General features: G+C 33.1%; 1 protein-coding gene across 1 annotated transcript; it reads right to left on the bottom strand.

The window, feature by feature from the left end:
* Positions 1-18,745: 18,745 nt before the first annotated feature.
* LOC122609085 (uncharacterized mitochondrial protein AtMg00860-like) lies at positions 18,746-19,147 on the bottom strand. Its single transcript, XM_043782146.1, has one exon. It carries the CDS (start codon positions 19,145-19,147, stop codon positions 18,746-18,748), a length of 402 nt encoding a protein of 133 aa, XP_043638081.1.
* Between the last annotated feature and the right edge of the window lie 407 nt (positions 19,148-19,554).

Below are 19,554 nucleotides of genomic sequence, written 5' to 3'. Positions count from 1 at the left end.
TAGTCCTCTTTTTGTTTTACTAGTTTAAAATAATGTGGTTTAGTGTAATCTATATTTTATGTAATGTAAGTTTTCTGGTAATGAATGAAGAAAAAGTATGAAAATTTTATTTTGTGTAATATTGTAAGTTTTCTGGTAATGAATGAAGAAAAATATGGTAAATAACTACATGGTCTTAATTGACCACAATTCAGAAACAAATAACTAGAAATGCATACAAAGTAAATATGGTAAATAACTACATACAACATCTATCTTAATTGACCACAATTCAGAAACAAATAACTAGAAAATGCATACAATGTAAATAACCAGATAGTGGATTAAACACATACAAATACCATCCAAAGTCATACATAACTAAAACAAAGTCATTCATCATAACAAAGCCATCCAAAAGATAGTGGCAGAAAAGTCATACATAAGTTAAACACATTGTTCAAAAGCATAGAAACATAAAAAGCATAAGTTCAGTCTTCACTTCTTGGTAGTCTTTTTGGTAGTCTTCTTGACAGTCTTCTTGGTAACTTGTATCCCTTTTTCAGTTGCAATTTGTTTCTTTGTGAACCTGACTGGTGACTGAGGCATTACTCTTTCCATTGGTTGAGATTGAGCATGTGGCTGATTGGTTTGAGACTGGGTTGGGGTGTGAGTTGGTGGTGGTTGTGAGTAGGTTTGAGGTTGGGGTTGGACATTGGATTGAGTTGGTTGTGGTTGGTGTTGGGTTTGAGGTTGGGACCGGGTTACAGTCACATTTGGTTGTGGTTGGGACTGGGTTGGAGTTGCATTTGGTTGTAGTTGGGACTGGGTTGGAGTTGCATTTGGTTGTGGTTGGGACTGGTTTTGTGATGCATGCTGACTTGTTCCCATTCCTTGAGTCACTTGTTCACCTCCTTGTGCCCTTCTTCTTCTGCTACCTTGCCCTGCCTCTACATTTCCGCCCTGATCCTTACAACTTCTTGAGTTATGGCCTAGATTACCACACAATCCACAAGTAACTGACTTCAGTCTCCTAGACAAACTACCAGAACCCTTAACCATTGGTTCCTCATCAAATGCCCTCTTTCTTTTTTTCTTTGGTCTGCCAACCGGATTATGATGGACTGGAGGGGTGATGGATATTGTTGCTTATGACCTAGGCCACATGGATGACCAGTAACACCTCTTATCTTGAAAGAATACACTTGTTTCCATGTAGATAGCCAATAACATGAGTTAACCCATGTTTCAGGAATGCTAACAGTCATACTATTGGTGGACATGTTGTTGTGTGCAGCAATGACATGCTTACATGGCATACATGTTAACTCCCATGGACCACTGACTTGAAATCCTACTCCTCCATCCCAAATACATTTATACCTAGTTACTTCTTTTTTTATATTCTCTAACAAATTAGTGGTTGTGGGAGTCAATGGACCAGTAGCTTTGTCTATCTCTAATTGTACTATACTGTTCCTCTTCATCATGTATTCTCTAATGAACTCTAAGGATGTTATTATTGGACTTTCCCTGGCCTTAAGTAACCTACTATTAAAAACCTCACAAAGATTATTCAATAAAACATCTGATTTTGCCCTCCCTATTACATAAATATATATAATAGTCGCATAATATGAAATGTAATAATATTCATTAATCTTAATGTTCAATAACTACCTGTGAAGTGGGATCTTGACCAATGCCTAGGATGGATTTTTGATAGCCAGTCATAGCAAGGTTGGTTCAGCCTCCTCAACTCTTCCATTGCCCTTGTAAATTGGGCTACTGTTGTAGCACTAGCAGCTTTCCATAGTAAATCCTTAGAATGCTTTGCCCCTCCATTGCAACTTCATGTTCTCATGAATGTGTTTCAAACAGTACCTATGCTCTGCACATGGGAACACCCTTGCAATTGCAGGTATAATACCCTGTAAATTAAAAAACATAGTTATGTAAAAAAGTAACAACTATATATTCTATATGTTTGTGTTATATAAATTAAACAACAAAGTTAAAGATCTAACTTTTTGTCTATCTGTAATGAAGGTGAAGTTTGACTGTGGACACATATCCAAGTCTTCACCTAAACAAGTCAAGAACCAAGCCCAAGACATTGTTGTCTCTGCCTCAACAATAGCATAAGCAAGTGGAAAAATCCCATTATTTGGATCCAAACCTACTGCAGTTAGAACCCAACCAGGGAATGAACCCTTCATGAAGGCACCATCTAACCCAAGGATCTCTCTCTGTGTTGCCTTGAACCCCTCCTTACAAGCACCTAAACATACATATACCCTCTTGAACTGTCTGGTTTCAGAATTAGTGTCTGCAGGCCTTTCTAGATCTAGTCTAACAGTTGTGTTAGGATTGCACCTCCTCAACTCTTCTAAGTAATCTCTTAACATTGTATACTGATTTTTATAGTCACCCCTTAGAATCTTCACAGCAGTCTGTTTAGCTCTGAATGCCTTCATCCATGATATTCCAACGTCTAATTCACTAGACAATTGCCCTTGAATTGCTCTTGGTGGGATCTCTGGGTTGCTTTCTAATTGACCATATATTTGTTTTGCCAAAAAACCAGATGTACAGTGAGGAAATTCGTCTAGATGGGAGACATTTATGTTCAGGATTAAATGTCTTCACCATCCAAGTTTGTTGTGCTTTAATCTTACTCACATGTAAAGTCCAAGGGCATGTGTGAGAAATTACAGATTTGTTACCAACAGCTTTATTGGGAATCTTTTTTGATTTTTTCTGTTTTTTTAAACTATCAGATTGTAAATTATGGCCACTTGCATTTCCTGTGGGGCCACTTGGTTTTGTTGGGCCACTTGGTTCTGTTAGGCCAGTTGGTTCTATTGGGCCAGTTGGTTCTGTTGGGCCACTTGCAGACCCAATACATCCATTAAACCCACTTAAATCAAACCGTGGTAGTGTCCCCATGCACACAACTCTAATTATTTCCTTGTCATTCTTCACCATCTTTAACTGCCTTCTAGTCTTCACAGAATGGTTCTTGATTAGATCTTTAATTTCTTTAGCAGTACCAAATGTTTGTGTAACCCAAAAGGTTGAGTTATCATCCTTCCTATGCATCTTGTTTAGCTCTCTTAGCTTGCTAGCTCTAACACTTTCTATGTCATTAGCTTCTTCATCAGAAGCACTATTGAATTCATCATTATCTATAACACCATGATCATCATTTTGGACATCTACATGAATGACCTCATTAGAATTATGTTGAATTGGTGTGTTACAACCCATGAACTCTAACTGGGGATCAATATGCAAGTTAAATTCCCTCATATCAACCTCAACCTCATCTATATCATTATCTTTATCAACTATATAATCACTATCATCACTGTCATCATCTCCACTTCCCTCACTTTTATCATCTCCACTGCCCTCACTCTTATCATCTCCATTGCCCTCACTCTCATCACAAGCAACTGTTTCATTGACTACACCCTTTCCCTTATCAATTACTTCATTGCCAATATCTTTATCGACTGTTTCATTCAAAATACCCTTCCCCTTATCAACTGGTAATGTGTCATTAATATCATCAAATATAATATCATTAAGATCCACATCCTCAAACCTAGAAGAACTACCCTTTTGGTTCACAACTGGTTCTTCCCAATCTAACATTAATCTACGAGAACTACTGTTTTTTTGTTTAGAATTGATGAAAGCAGCTTCTTGATCACCTATTTCTTTTATGGTCACTTTCCCCCTTTTAAATGGTGACAAGAATTCAGTGCTTAAATTAGTGAATCCATGTTCAATGTAAACCACAACCTCATACAATCTCAATGAAGAAACAAACTTATGTAAAGCACGAACATCATCATCAGTACTTAATGGATGTAAACCACTATCTAGGTCACCTTTTGGGACTAAGAAATGATAGTACATTATTTGACCCTCTTTGTAACCTAATTTCAACATCATCTCATCCAACTCCAATACTGAAAATAAATCAATATCGACAAAATCAACGAATGTAACCTTACCCTTGTAATACGTTCTATCTGGCCACTCAGTAAACGACCCACCATGGTTAATTTTTAGTGCGAACAAACCAGGCTCATTTTCTGCAAAAAATAAAATAATATATAATATCATAAATATTAGGGTTTTATAATCTAAAATTAATATCATAAAAATTAGGGCTTTTAATATTTCTCAATATTTTCATAATTTTAAGTATTTTTAATAATTTTATTAAATTTTCAAACTTTAAATATTTAAAACACTCACCATACACAGGGTTTTTTAACCAAAAAATAATATCACAAAAATTAGGGTTTGTAATATTTTCATGATTTTTAACATTTATATTGATTTATATAAATTTTTAAACTTACAATATTTGAAACACTTACCATACACAGGTGTGTAATCAACTCCATCTGTTATATCCTTATCTTCACGAATCCGCCACTCTGTTACAACCATTTTTGTTTTCTTTATCAGATTACCATGAGATCTGATGAAGTGTTTGTAAGATTTTGGAAGGTTTTTGTTAATGGAGGGAAAATTTAGAGAGATAAAGAAGAGAGAGAGTTGGTAGGTGTGAAGTGAGGGACGGGTTTGATGATGGTAAGATATTAAAGGGTTTGTCACAAGGGTAATGATGAAGTTTCCCATGGTTTGCATCTCACGTGACCCACCTTTGGACGTCCGTTTGGGTCGTGGACCAAATATGTTAACGGAATTCCATACTTAGGGATGAAAAACGTAATTTCGTGAAGTCAGGGATGATACCTGAAAGTTGGTGCAAACCACAGGGACGAAAAATGTAATTAACTCTATTTTTTATTATTTTTAAAAGTAACTTTTAAAACTATTCAAATCCGACCAACTTAAACTACCATTTTTCTTTCTATTTCTATACCAAAGAAAAGACAACGATTTTATATCTTGAACAATCTTCTCAATGGTAAAACTCGAAAATTTTTGGTCGTTTCTCGTCTTCCATATGCACCAACAAGCCACCATCACAATTCCTTTGAGAGCTTTCTTCTCCTTTTTCCCCACCCCCACATGCTCATGAATCTCTACCAAGTCTTTGACAGAGAACACAAAAAAAGGGCATGCTTTACACCACGTGCTAATGTAATTCCAAACCAGGCTCGCCATCCCACAAGCACAAAACAAATGCTCAACAGTTTCTAACGCCTCTTGACACAAGACACAATACCCGTCTCCAAAGTAGCACCTCCGTTTACTAAGTGTTAGGTCGAAAATCGACCAAGTATGATTTGTTCAAAATAGTTGAAGTTCAATGAAGAAAGATTGCTTAGGATTCTGAAGACATTCATAATAAAGCTCACTGAAGCTTCACTTCAGATTCAAAATCAACCAACACTGAAGACGTTCAGACTAAAGTCAAAGACTGAAGACTGAAGAAGAAGATCATCTCAGAAGCAGAGCTCAGAGAAGATCTTACTTGATTGAAGAATCTGAAGATGCTCAGTGAAAAAGTATTTACAACACTTTTTCACTGATTACGAGGAAAGTCTTTTTGCAGCTTTAACTACCTTTACCCGGTTAATTACTTTATACCTGGGATTGGGATAGTTTTAGCAAAAGGTTGGGAATAAAGTATGGCAAGTCACATCAAAGAAACTTACATACTTTACCTTAAACAAAAATGTTATGGATTTGTCCAACAAATCCATAAATGTTCTCAACCATATTTGTACGACAGATTGCCATGTCATCAGACATATTTGCCTATAAATATAAGACTTCTCACACATGCAAAGCGGCTGGGAACTTTGGCAATTACAACGTGTGATATTACTCTAAGTATTCTTACGAGTAATTCCTTGTTGCATAGATCATTTGTATTTCTAGGGTTGTTTAGATATTTTCACAAGTGTGATTATCTTTGTTCCGCAACAACTCTTGTATTTTGTTTATAGAAATAAATAAAATACATTGAAAAATACATCTCGACTCATTGCCATAATACTTGAATATAATTAGTATTTATATAGTTTTAAGCACTTGTTCTTTATTGTTCATATCCATATCTGGATCGTGGTTCATAACTAGTCTTTATCTAGATTCGAACCACTTGCCAGTCGGGTTACTTGATATACTTATGTTTATTGTTAACCTATTTTATATCTTGTTATATCTTGTTCTCGTTGTACATCTTGTGTAGGTGGACTCACACTAAGAGCCTCTAACGTTGGGATACAGTCTAAAACCAACCTCCACATAAAGATATTCACTTTGCTAGGAATCCATTTAGACCAAGATAAAACATACCTATTGCTGCAGCTTTGTGTACTCCTTAAAAATTCTTTAACAGCTTTGACTGTCATCTTCTTACCTTGATTGCGTAGGCAAATCCACTTATCCTTAGCTTCTGAAAGTTGAATACCACCTAGAAGGGATTGAAGTCTTTGTTCTTCATCTTTCTCTGCAACCGTGCTTAATGTTTTGGACCAGTTGCATCTCAATGAAAAACCACTCGTATTCTTGTTGAAATAGTCAATCACCCTACACTTTTTTTCCTTCTCAAGTCTAAAAAGAGTCGAGAAGGCAGTTTTGAGGGGTTTGTTCCCTACCCACAAGTCCAACCAGAATTTCAAATCGTTACCATCGCCACATACTCCTTTCAACATTTGATACAACCCCATGTCTGAGTTCTTAATAGCTTCGATCGCCTCAACAATCGTTTTCCATGTACCAACTCTCATATTATTCATAGGAACTGGACCCCAATTATATCTAGTGTCATGGATTGCCAAAATCACTCTCCTCCATAGACTTGTCGGTTCATTTTTATACCTCCAAAGCCATTTTGAGAGTAATGCTGAATTCGTGTCACTAAGCTTTGACAACCCCAAGCCTCCAACAGATTTGGGGGACGCCACCAAATCCCATGAAACCCAATTAATCTCTTGATGCCTTCAGAACTACCCCAAAGAAATCGTTTAATGATTTTTTCTAAACCGTCGGTGACAGCTTTGGGGGCTTTATACAACGATAAGTAATAAGTGGGAGTACTTTCCAAGACTCATTTGATGAGGATCACTCTTCCACCGATTGAAAGACACCGGGCTTTCCATTGTGAAAGTCTCTTTTCGAAGGTATCAAAAGTGAAAGACCAGCTCGAGATCTTATTTATGTTTGCACCGATCCAGATACCAAGATGTTTAAATGGGAATACACCAGCCGCACACTTGACTACCTTTGACATCTCATCAGTTTTCGCGAAAACCCCGGAATCCCACTACTTTCTTTTTTATTTTCATTTTTAAATCATGGATGAAACTAATTGGTGTTCTTTATTAAAATACGAGAACGGTGCTCGCGCAATATGGCGATGGGTGATGATAATGTTAATGATGTGGTTATTAATCTAAAGATACTTGATGTAAAAGGATGGTGTAATTAATGAAAAGCGTATGTTTCCATAAAGGGGATATGAGATATGTGTGAAGATTTTTGGTTTTATGTAAGGGTAGTTTAGTCATATCAAAAGCTTAAAGTTTAATAAGAAAAAAAAAGAGGTTTGCTTAATGAGGTACGAGAGAAAGTACCCGCGCATTATGGCAGTGAGATCGCAGAGGGTAATGTCATAAAGTGTGATAGGTCATAGGAGGTGATAGGTCATAGAGTGTGATAGCCAAATTCCTGAGCATTATCGGATTTAAAAATTCGTTAAAAGTATATCGAATGATATATCTAATGAAAGAGCATGAGATTTTAAGAATACACATATAATTTTTATAATTTATCGATGTACGGTTTTTGAGATAAATTTTTTTGAATGAATTAGAAGAGTAAATTGATTTATGAAGTAGAGAGAAAAATGAGTGCTTAAGATTTGAGAGGTGAGCAGAAAATGAGTGGTTGAGATTTCTTCTAAGGGTATTATGAATAAGTGATATGGGTATTTTGAGATTTTCAACTATTTAAGTTGAAAAAATGGAGGAAGTAAATGTTTTATAATATAGTAGAGAAGTAGAGATAGAGATAGAGATAGAAATAGAGATTATAGATTACAAATAGATAGATGATGAAAGACATGGGAAACCAAATTCCATTTCCAAGTCCGATAGGTTTTACCACTAATTTATTGTCGTGCTTTTAGGTGAGCAGGCTAGTGAATTTTCTCCAGATTTAATGTTTTATAAGAGAATATAGAGTATATATAAAAATAGAAAATTACCTAAATGGTCTAACTTAAGGGTTTATTTCTTATTTTAAACGCTTATAAAAAATTTACTTATTTAGTCGATGAATCCTTACCACCTAATATCTTTAGTAAGAAACCAAATCTTCCAATTAAATCAAGTCAAATGTTTTACTTATACTAATCTCTACAAAATTGTTTTCAAAAGCTATTTTTAGAAAAAGAATCTAATTTAAGGGTTTACTTCTTATTTTAAATGCTTATAAAAAATTTACTTATTTAGTCAATGAATCCTTACCACCTAATATCTTTAATAAGAAACCAAACCTTCCAATTAAATCAAGACAAATGTTTTCCCTATACTAATCTTTACAAAATTGTTTTCAAAAGCTATTTTTAGAAAAAGAATGAAATGACAAGCCCTCATCCTTTGCTAGCATAATTTTTAAGAAAATATGACATCATAATTTTTTGTATTTTTATTTTCTTATTTCTTTTTTTAACCCTAAACTCTATGTTTACTTTCTTTAAATATCTCAAACTTTCATCCTTTTTTCTATCCCCATATAAACAATTTTTAACATATATATAATAATAAATGAATAGTCATCAACACTAACATTAAACCCTTTTTTTTTATTAAAATTTTGAATTTTTCAAGTTTTTTTTTCCTAATATTAATCCGAATTTTTTTCCCAATATTAATGGAAAATGTTCGGGTTAGAACTAATTTAACTTAAAAAACCCGGGGTTGAACCCGAGTTTCATTAACTAGTATTTTAAAAAATGAGAGATTTGAACACATTAAAAAATTAAGCTAGCCAGGGTAAACTCCCTTTTACCTAAACATATTATAAAATTAATTACTATACTTTTTAGTTTAGCTTTTTTGTATTTTTGGCTTGCAGATGAGTATTTGAAGGCTCCCTCCCTAAATCAGTTCTTGATTTCTATGTACATTTTATGTGTTTTGGTTTAATAATTGATATAATAAAATGTTGATGATTTATGGATGTGTGTTTGAAAATGTTGGATAAATCTCTTATATTAATAAAACAAAATTGTTTTCAAAAGCTATTTTTATAAAAAGACTGAAATGGCAAGCTCTCATCCTTTGCTAGCACAATTTATAAAAAAAAAATAAGACATCATATATTTTTGTATTTTTATTTTCTTATTTTTTTTTACCTTAAACTTAATGTTTACTTTCTTTAAATATCTCAAACTTTCATCCTTTTTTATAGGAAAAATTTTATAAAAAGGTAACCTATTTATACAGATTTCCTATTAAAGGTAACCTATTTTGTTTTTGTTTTTGTTTATTAAAAGAACCCTATTTCCAAAAATTTCCTAATAAAGGATATCTCGTTAATTTTTCACAAACGACGCCCGTTAAGTACCACGTCACCGATGCCACGTTATCAGATCTACAAATGCTTGTTTCGTGATTTCTGCAAATGAGTGATTCTAAAAAAAAAGATGAACAACGACGGCCGGAAATGTCTATTTGCATAACACAACCCGTCGGAAAATGCAACAACACGTAGAAAATCTTCAAAGTCCGATTTATTTCAAGTTTTTTCGATTTAGAACTTGATAATTGTACCAAAATACTTGAAAGGACTAAACTCGATAAACCGAAATACTGAATTTTTTTTTTTTTACACCCTAATGCGCCGTAGTGGGTCGAGCACTCCCCACTGTGCCGCAGTGGAAAGCCTCGGCAAAGAAAAGGACAAAGCCCCACTGCGCCGCAGTGGGAAGAACATCATTTCTGGACGAGGGAAACCACTGCGCCGCAGTGGGTAAAATCACCCCCACTGCGCCGTAGTGGGCAGCATATTAGCAACCCTAAAAACATTTTGACGCTAAACCGAACTTGTGACCTTCAGATTTCAAAACGAACTTTACAAAACACATTTCAGAGATTACCAACAACATTACAAACACGTTATAGACATATTTACAACTTAGTCTAGTTTCAAAACTCATGAACATCATAAATGGGTCATTTACCCATTTGACGCTATTTTCGTCCAAATACAACTTCATAATTTGCTGAAACTTACACCTGCCCATTTACATAATTTAACAAAACAAGACCATCAAAACGAAATGTATCAAGAGCCAAAAGGTGAGGGACTTCTAAGCCTCTAAAAGCCACAAATAGCCATTCATCCATAAATGACCTAATACCTTCAAGTCTTGCAAAATTCAACTTTAAGCTCTATCAAATCTTTCAAATCAATCACACAAGTTCCTTCTTCCAGAACTACCTATAAATGAGTGAACAACTAACATATAAGCAAAGGCTTAGTGAATATACTTGCATACATTTACGAATACGAAGGAGGGCAAAGTACAAGGACTTTCACATGTAACCTATGGCATCGTCATGACACATTTACATATTCACCTTGCACACTAACATCACATATATGGATCCATATAAGCTAAACAACATAATCATGATCATCTATCGGGGTTCTTAGGCCACCGGAGGTTCTTAGGCCTCAAAAGATCAACTATTGGGGTTCTTAGGCCTCAACAAATACTATGCCCCACATGGGCTAACACCGCATCAATTACCACACATGGACAAATAAACTTCAACATGGTGGTCGACACCACCATGGACAAAAGGCTTCAACATGTGTGGTCAATTGATTCAACATATACATAAAGGTATGCAAACGACTACGCACAACAAGCTTCAACCTATGATCATATCATGAAATGTATAAGCTTACATTCACAACTTGACTAGCTCAACCTAGTCATACTAAATCACTAGCCTTTCTAAACCCAACCCAACCCATTTGTCATTGAGTTACTTTCATTTCCAACAATCACAAAAGGTAGTTCAACCTACTATTTTCATCACTATTTCAATAACTAGAAAAACTCATCTTTTCTCATAAACTTAAATTATTACATGAACTTATCAATTTCAGAATCAAACACATCATATAACTCAACGACAACTAGGTTAGCTAAGGAATTGGGAAAAATTCATCCATAATAAATTTCTAGCAAAAACCCCCAAATTGAAAATCTCCAAGAACCCTAATTTCAAGAGAAAAAGGAGATAAAACTAGGTTAAGGAATCAATACCTCAATCTTCCAAGAACTAATTCAAGACTTTAAGTTACAAATTCTTTTCCCCCAAATTTCTTAGAATTTTCAACCACCACCACAAAACCCACAAACCCTAACTCTTCAAATTGCTTGATAAGGATTATTGGTGATGGTTATTATTATAGTTTCTAGCTTGAATTGAAGGAATTGAGCTTTGATTTTGAAAGAAATGGGAAGGAATGCATGAAAAGATAGAGAAAAAGAGAAGTAGGAAGTGACTCATAAGTCATATGGATGGCTGACACTTTTTGGAGATGCCACGACCCATCTCACCTTTTGTGGGTATTTTACCCGCTATCCGCTAAAGTTCTAACTAAATTAACCCCATATCCAACAATAAAATACTAGAAAATTAATTTAATGTCAAAACTATGAAAAATGGTTAATTTCTTTTACCTTAAATTATTTGGGGTGTTACAATACTCTAAATCAAATCGCGCAAAAATATTCAGATTCAAAGCTCGCTAGAAACTTGTCGGAAAATAAAAAAATCGCTACAACTCCCTCGTTTTTCTGAATTAAGACTCGAAACCACCACCAAAATACTCACAAATCATTTCCGCACAAACCCCGACTAACAAAAATCGATTATGAAACTCGCCAGAAAATGTGTCAGGTCACCGGAAAATTTAATTGACAACAAATCTCAGCCGATCGGAAAAATAAACACATCATTCTGCTCAGAATCTCTCAGCGAAGAAAACCTGATGAAATTCAGTTCAATATGATGCAGAAACACTACGGAATTGAAGAGAAGAGTTGTTCAAAATGATGAAGACACTTTTTCTTTTTTTTTTTTTTTAATTTATAAAAGTGAACAGAAACTAAAAATTCATCACTTATTGAACATTAATCCACTCTTAATCAGCCATTAAAATCACTAATCAGCCTCGAATTAAGTGAAAATAGAAAATTAGCTCGAAATTAAGCTCAAATCTAGAAAATTTCGAACAAAGTCAATCGTAAACGTGATTACGAATTGATAGGGTGAGCCGATTTCGCTCTGATACCAATTGATAAAGATATACTTGATAAAGATAAATTTGAGCTTAATTTGGCACTTAACGGGCGTCGTATGTCGAAAATTTATTAGATACCCTTTTTTAGGAAATTTTTGGAAATAGGGTGTTTTAAATAGACGAAAACAAAATATGTTATCTTTAATAGGAAATTTGTGCTAATAAGTTACCTTTTTATGAATTTTTCTCTTTTTTATATCCCTATATAAATAATTTTTAAAATATATATAATAATAAACGAATAGTCATAAACATTAACATTAAAATATATATATATATAATAATAATAATAATAAATAAATAGTCATAATTAAAATTTTGAATTTTTCAAGATTTTTTTTCTAATATTGATCCAGTAGTTATTATTACGACTTGAAGTTTCTAATACTTCAAAACTATATAGAAAAGTTATGTTTTATTCGAGTGAATAAACTCAAGATCAACATAAAAACTTATTACTATTTATCCCAAGAAACACATTATGAGAACGTTGATTTTGTTTTATTTGGATCACCAAAAACAACACAAGACTTGACTCTATTTTTATATGCAAATCATGCAATAGATCTTGGACAATTTTATTTCGATGCCATTTAAGAGATGGGAGTCCTATTTCAGAAAACATTGATAAACTCCAAGCGAATGGGCAATTGTGTCTGTACGACTGTACCTACCCAGGATAGCTAAACTCAAACTTTCAAAAAGTGAAAATTACGAGGGAATTACATGATAAACAAACACGTTTATATACGGTTAAAGTAACTTGAGTGGGAAGCTCAATCTGATTCAAAAGGATAATTGTGTGAGTAATGTAGAATTCATGGTTCTAAATTAAGATGATTTGAGCCTACTATGAACACTCGTTCTTATTTAATTGGATGGTTTGATTTCTTACAAAAGATGTTAGGTGGTAAGGTTGCATTGACCAAATATGTAAAACAAATTTGTAGGTGTGTAAAATAAGATTTATACACACAAATTAGATCATCTAAGTAATTTTCCCATATAAAAAATATGACAATGTGTCATAAATTTTGGATTTTTATTTGTTTTCATATTAGTTAATAACTCGGTTCAACCTGGGCATTTTAATTAAAAACTTTCAAACAAAAAATATATATAAAAAATGTATGTAATTTTTGTTATTGAAATACTATAACTTGATATGAACATAATGAATCGACCAATACAATGATATATAAAATAATAATACATATTTCGTTAATAAGAAATAAAAGGCATTTCATTACATTATATATATATATATTTAAATATTTTTTCCAATAAAAGATTAAGAATTTTAAATAAACATTAAATGGGTTCTTTTAAATATGACATCATAAATAAAAAAAAGACCTTTTTAAACAATGTGTGATCTTGACACATAATAATTTTTCTAAAAATACTTTTAAAAAAAAATTCTACTTTATTCTATATAACTAGATTATTGTCCAGCGTAATACGCGAGTAGATATCATTTTTATTTTTACTTATATATATGTCAAGTTATAGTTTTTCTAGCTAATTATTAACCAATTAGTATGTTCAATTTCATTTAATTAATATTTTCCCATGCCTCAAATTGTATCAAATTAAAAAAACTTATTATTTGACTTTTTAAAATTAAATAACCTGTTAACTATATGCTTTTCCTATTAAATATAGATGTTGGTATATTTTATAAAAAAAAACTTGATTTCACAATTTATGGTTAATGATATACTGATATAGACTTAGAAATAATATATAGTTTTGAAAATTCATTTATATATATAACATTGGGCTGCTTATGAACAGTGAACTTGGCTGGCAGATAGCCTTTTTTTTTAATTAAAATTCGTCTATTACTTTCTGTCACATAACTTTAATTTTTTTATTTTTGTTACGAAAGTTTTGTTGCATTTAGTTTTTAAACTTTCGTTTTTCTCACTTTTGTCACGAAAGTTTCATTGTCTTTACTTTTTATCACATAAGTTTACTAAAGTTTCCGCCCTTTTAATTTTTGGCGCATCGCTTTCGTTTCTTTTACTTTTAACACGAAAGTTTTGTGTTATTTACTTTTTATATTTTTATTTTTCTAACTACTGTGACAGAAGTTTCATTATCTTGCTTTTCACCACATAAATTATGTTTTTTTTAACTTTTGTCAACTGCAAGAAACTTTTAACCTTTTTACTTTTTGTCAGAAAACTTTATTTCTTTACTTTTAGCACAAAAATTTTGTTTTATTTAGTTCTAAACTTTCATTTATCTAACTTTTGTCACGAAAGTTTCATTTTTTATTTTTTATCACACAAATGTAATAAAGTTTTCGCCCTTACTTTTGCCACATCACTTTCGCTTTTTTTTACTTTTCGCACGAAAATTTTGTTTTATTTACTTTTTATACTTTTGTTTTTCTAATTTTTGTCACAAAAGTTTCATTATCTTACTTTTCACCATATAACTACTTTTTGTCGCATAGCTTTATTTCTTTTACTTTTCGCACGAATGTTTTGTTTATTTAGTTTTTAAAATTTCATTTTCTAACTTTTGCCACAAAAGTTCCAGTCTCTTTACTTCTTAACACATAAATTCCTTAATTATCATGAGTTGTAAATTTCACATGTCGTTATCTTTTTCGGAGAAATGCCCAAAGACTATAGGATAACCAGTGTTTTATTTTGTCTTATGCTGCTTTTATTATCCACGATTATTGCAGCCCGCAATGCGGGAGTTAAATCTCCTCGTTCATAATTAAAATCACTAACAACTTGATGATTTATATCTAATTTTAACCTGAGGAAAATCAAATTAACTTTCATTAATAGACGATATATTTGGATTTTTTTTTTCCTAAATAAGATAGCTCTTAATTTAAATCAAACCATTTTTTTCCTTTAAACATATTAAAATTATTCTTTCATTCTATCAAGAACTTCAAATATTGTTCCTCAAAATTTTAATTTTCAAACTCTACTTTTTCAACGAATTGATAGATTGTTATGTTATGTAGTGACTTACTCTTTCAATCAGTATAACAACTACGTATTTTGCTCAAATGATGTAAAATATTTACAAACCTTACATGTTTGAACATAATATATAAATAAGTAGTTACACTAATTGACCAAAATAAAAAGGTCCTTATATTGATTGCGCAAAATCATAGGTGCTAATATCAATTGAATGTTCGAGTAGGTCACACATTACATTAATATTTGATATGGACACTTTGATTTCATTATGAATTATCATTAATTTCAAAATTCACTCAACTTGATTTATAAACATGATTTAATATGCCAATGGGTTCAGGTGAGTCGATGATCATCCAATTATGATATCGAGGTTTGGGTTTTATTCATTTACCCTATAATAGTATTATTTTGACGTAAGTGTTCTGACTAAAAATTTGAACTTATTATCTTTTTTTTTGAAAGGTGAATTTCGCTTGAAACTTCGTGTCGCGATTCGACAGCGGGAGGTCTAACATACGTTGTCTTAACCGGGTTCGCGCTAGATAGCTCCCTCGAAGTAGAAATGCCTATTTCAAATACCCGATGGGGGGAAAACCCCCTACTAATCCGCCCAAAGGCACGACGATTAATAGGGGTAAACCTTGACTTCTCAGACTTGAACCTGGGTATACCTAAGCCAAGCCTTCATAGAAAAACTTTCCTATGTACTTCTCAAGTCTTGAACCCAAGACCTCCTACTTGTAAGGCAACCTGCTCAATCATTTGAGCTAACTAGGAATAATGGTCTTTATTTTTTCGTAAAAGATTTAAATGCTTAAGAGCTTATATATAATATTAATAGTCATATAAAAAAATGCCTAGTATGTTTCTTTTTGATCGACATGTCAGATTGTCAAACCTTATTCATAAATTCTACTACATATTACATGCCTTAAATATTCGTATGACATTTGGAATTTTTGTATTTAAGTTATGATATAATTAATCTTAATGTTTTGACTAATTAGGTAAAATACAAGAACTAATGTCGTGTATACATAATAATAAATATGGTAATAATAATATTATGACATTTGGAATTTTTGTATTTAAGTTATGATATAATTAATCTTAATGTTTTGACTAATTAGGTAAAATACAAGGACTAATGTCGTGTATACATAATAATAAATTTGGTAATAATAATATTATGTTGATCTAAAGGTTGTGATTAAAAGTTTGAACTCATCTAACGAACCTTATTTCTTTATAAAAAAATTTAACACCTTGTTATATATATATATATATTGGTAGAGATAAAGATCTATTCTATATAGTCATTTCTATTTATCATCAACATACTAAATTTTATATTTTAAAATGTTAGACGATAAAAAAGGCCCACCATTTTTAAATTTGATTTTCACTGAAACTTAAAATTTTCTGAGAATTCATTCACCATCACATATTGTACAGATATAATTCTTAGTCGTCAATTAATGATAGAGAGAAAATGAATTTAGAGAGAGAAGAAGATTTGTTTAGAATTGGAAAATTGAGTATTATTATCCAATTATTCGATATATATACACAGGACAAGAATAACCGTCCCCTTTGACTAGTCAATGGAGCTAACGGCTACTTCAACAACTAACAGACTTACAAAATATTACACGTTACTACCCTGGACTATAGTATTTATACGATATTATCCTTTTTATTATTATTACAATATTACTTGTACCAATACCCTCCTCTTCAAGCTTTTTTGTCCTCAAAAAACAAATTCAGGGAAACAGGTCTGCAAATCATCCATAAACTCCCATGATGTTTCAGAAACAGGCAATCCCTCCCAATGCACCAGCACCTTAACAACCATTTTACCATTTCTTTTCACCAATTGCCTGTCAATTACAGCTCTTGGTTGTAACAAAAATCTAGGATGTGCAGGCAAGGGAGCAGTCAAAATTGGAGAACCAGTAGCCTTCTTGAGGAGAGAAACATGAAAGGTGTGATGAATTTGGGCATCATTTGGCAAATCCAATCTATATGCAACCTGACCCACCCTCTGTAGCACCAAAAAGGGTCCAAAATACTTAGGAGATAATTTCCTGTTATGATGAGCTTTCAATGACTTCTGAGCAAAAGGATGGAGCTTAACATAGACCCAATCACCCACTGAGAACATTCTCTCACTTCTTCCTTTATCTGCCATTTCTGCTTAAGCTTCTGGATCATCATCTCTCTATCTCTGTGCAATTCCTCCACAGCCATAATATCAGTATCCCCAGAAATAAATGGAATATGCAAATTAGGCTTGACCCCAAAAAGAGCTTCATGAGGAGACATTTCAATGGCAGAGTGCCATGAAGTGTTATACCACCATTGAGCTAATGGTACCCAGTTAACCCATTCCAGGGGGGCATCCATGCACATACTTCTAAGTTAGGTTTCCAAGCAACGATTAAGAACTTCTATTTGTCCATCTGACTAAGGGTGATAAGCTGATGACATAGAAAGCTGAATACCCTGTAGCCTCATAGACTCCTTCCAAAAATTACTCAAGAAGATAGGATCTCTGTCTAAAACAATAGTATTAGGGCACCCGTGGAGTTTAAACACATTATCCATGAAGGTTTTGGCCACAGTGGTGGCAGTATAAGGGTGGCTAAGCAACATAAAATGACCAAATTTAGTGAGTCTGTGAACCACTACAAAAATAGTATCTTTACCCTTAACCCTTGGCAAACCAGATATAAAATCCATGGATAAATCACTGAAAATGGTTTGAGGAGTGGGGAGAGGTTGTAATAACCCAGGAAAGGTCACATGTTCATATTTTGCTCTCTGACAGGTAGTACACTCTTTCACAAACCTCTTCACATCCTTATAGCATCCTTTCCAATAAAAAAGGCCTTGAATTTTGGCTAAAGTTGGTACTATCCGTGAGTGACCTCCAATTGCAGAAGAATGAAATAATGACAAAATGGTGTTTCTCAGTTCTAAATCTTTGTCAATCATCAGCTTGTTCTTCCTTTTAAGCAGTCCTTGACTCCAAGTTTTGTTAGGCACCTGTTGCCCATCTTCCAACTTTTTTATGATTCTCACAATATCTTGATCTTTCTGCCAGGATTCCTTAATTTTATCCAATAAAAGAGGATCAATAGTACTAATTCCCATTATGAATAAAGCCAAACCTTGTACTCTTGATAATCCATCAGCAGCCACATTATCAATGCCCTTTTTGTACACAATTTCAAAATCATACCCCATCAATTGTGACAACCATTTTTGCTACAGAGGTGTCACAATCTTTTGATCCAGCAAGTGTTTCAAACTTTGATGATCAGTTAGAATGATAAAGTGTCTTGAAGCCAAATAATGATGCCAATGTTTCATTGCCATAATGATGGCTAATAATTCCTTCTCATAGACTGACCAACATTGTTGCCTGACTGTTAAAGCTTTGCTAATATAAGCCAATGGGTGATGATCTTGCATCAAACTGCCCCCATTCCTTTCCCAGATGCATCAGTTTCAAGCACAAAGGTTTTATTAAAATCTGGTAATCTAAGTACTGGCGGGGTTGTCAAGGCTTCTTTCAATGTCTCAAATGCATTGGCAGCTTCCTCACTCCAATGGAAATTATCTTTCTTAAGTAATTCAGTAAGAGGTTTTGCAATAATACCAAAAATTTTTATAAACCTCCTATAATATCCAGCCAAACCCAAAAATCCTCTTAACTGCTTCAAAGTAACAGGTTTTTTCCATTCCTTAATGGCTTTAATTTTCTCTGGATCAGTAGCAACACCCTCCTTGCTAATCACATGCCCCAAATACTCTACTTGTCTACTGCCAAAAGCACACTTAGACTTCTTAGCTTTAAGATTGTTCACTCTCATCAATTCCAATACACTCTGCAAATCCTTAACATGTTGATCCTAGTTTCCACTATAAACCAATATATCATCAAAGAAAACTAAAGTGCATTTTCTTAGTAAGGGTTTAAAGGTGGTATTCATTAAAGCTTGGAATATGGCTGATGCATTAGTAAGCCCAAATGGCAACACTAGAAACTCAAAATGGCCCTCATGAGTTTTGAAAGCAGTTTTGTATATATCAGGCTCATACATTCTGACTTGATGGTACCCAGATCTTAAATCCAACTTAGAAAAAACTGTGGCTCCTTGTAATTCATCTAACAACTCTTCAATCACTGGTATGGGATAGACATCCTTAATGGTAGCTTCATTCAACCTCCTGTAGTCAACACACATCCTCCATGATCCATCCTTTTTCTTAATTAACA

The sequence above is a fragment of the Erigeron canadensis genome, chromosome 7 (assembly GCF_010389155.1).
Source record: "Erigeron canadensis isolate Cc75 chromosome 7, C_canadensis_v1, whole genome shotgun sequence".
Taxonomy (NCBI): domain Eukaryota; kingdom Viridiplantae; phylum Streptophyta; class Magnoliopsida; order Asterales; family Asteraceae; genus Erigeron; species Erigeron canadensis.
This window is presented reverse-complemented; position numbering and strand designations above follow the sequence as displayed.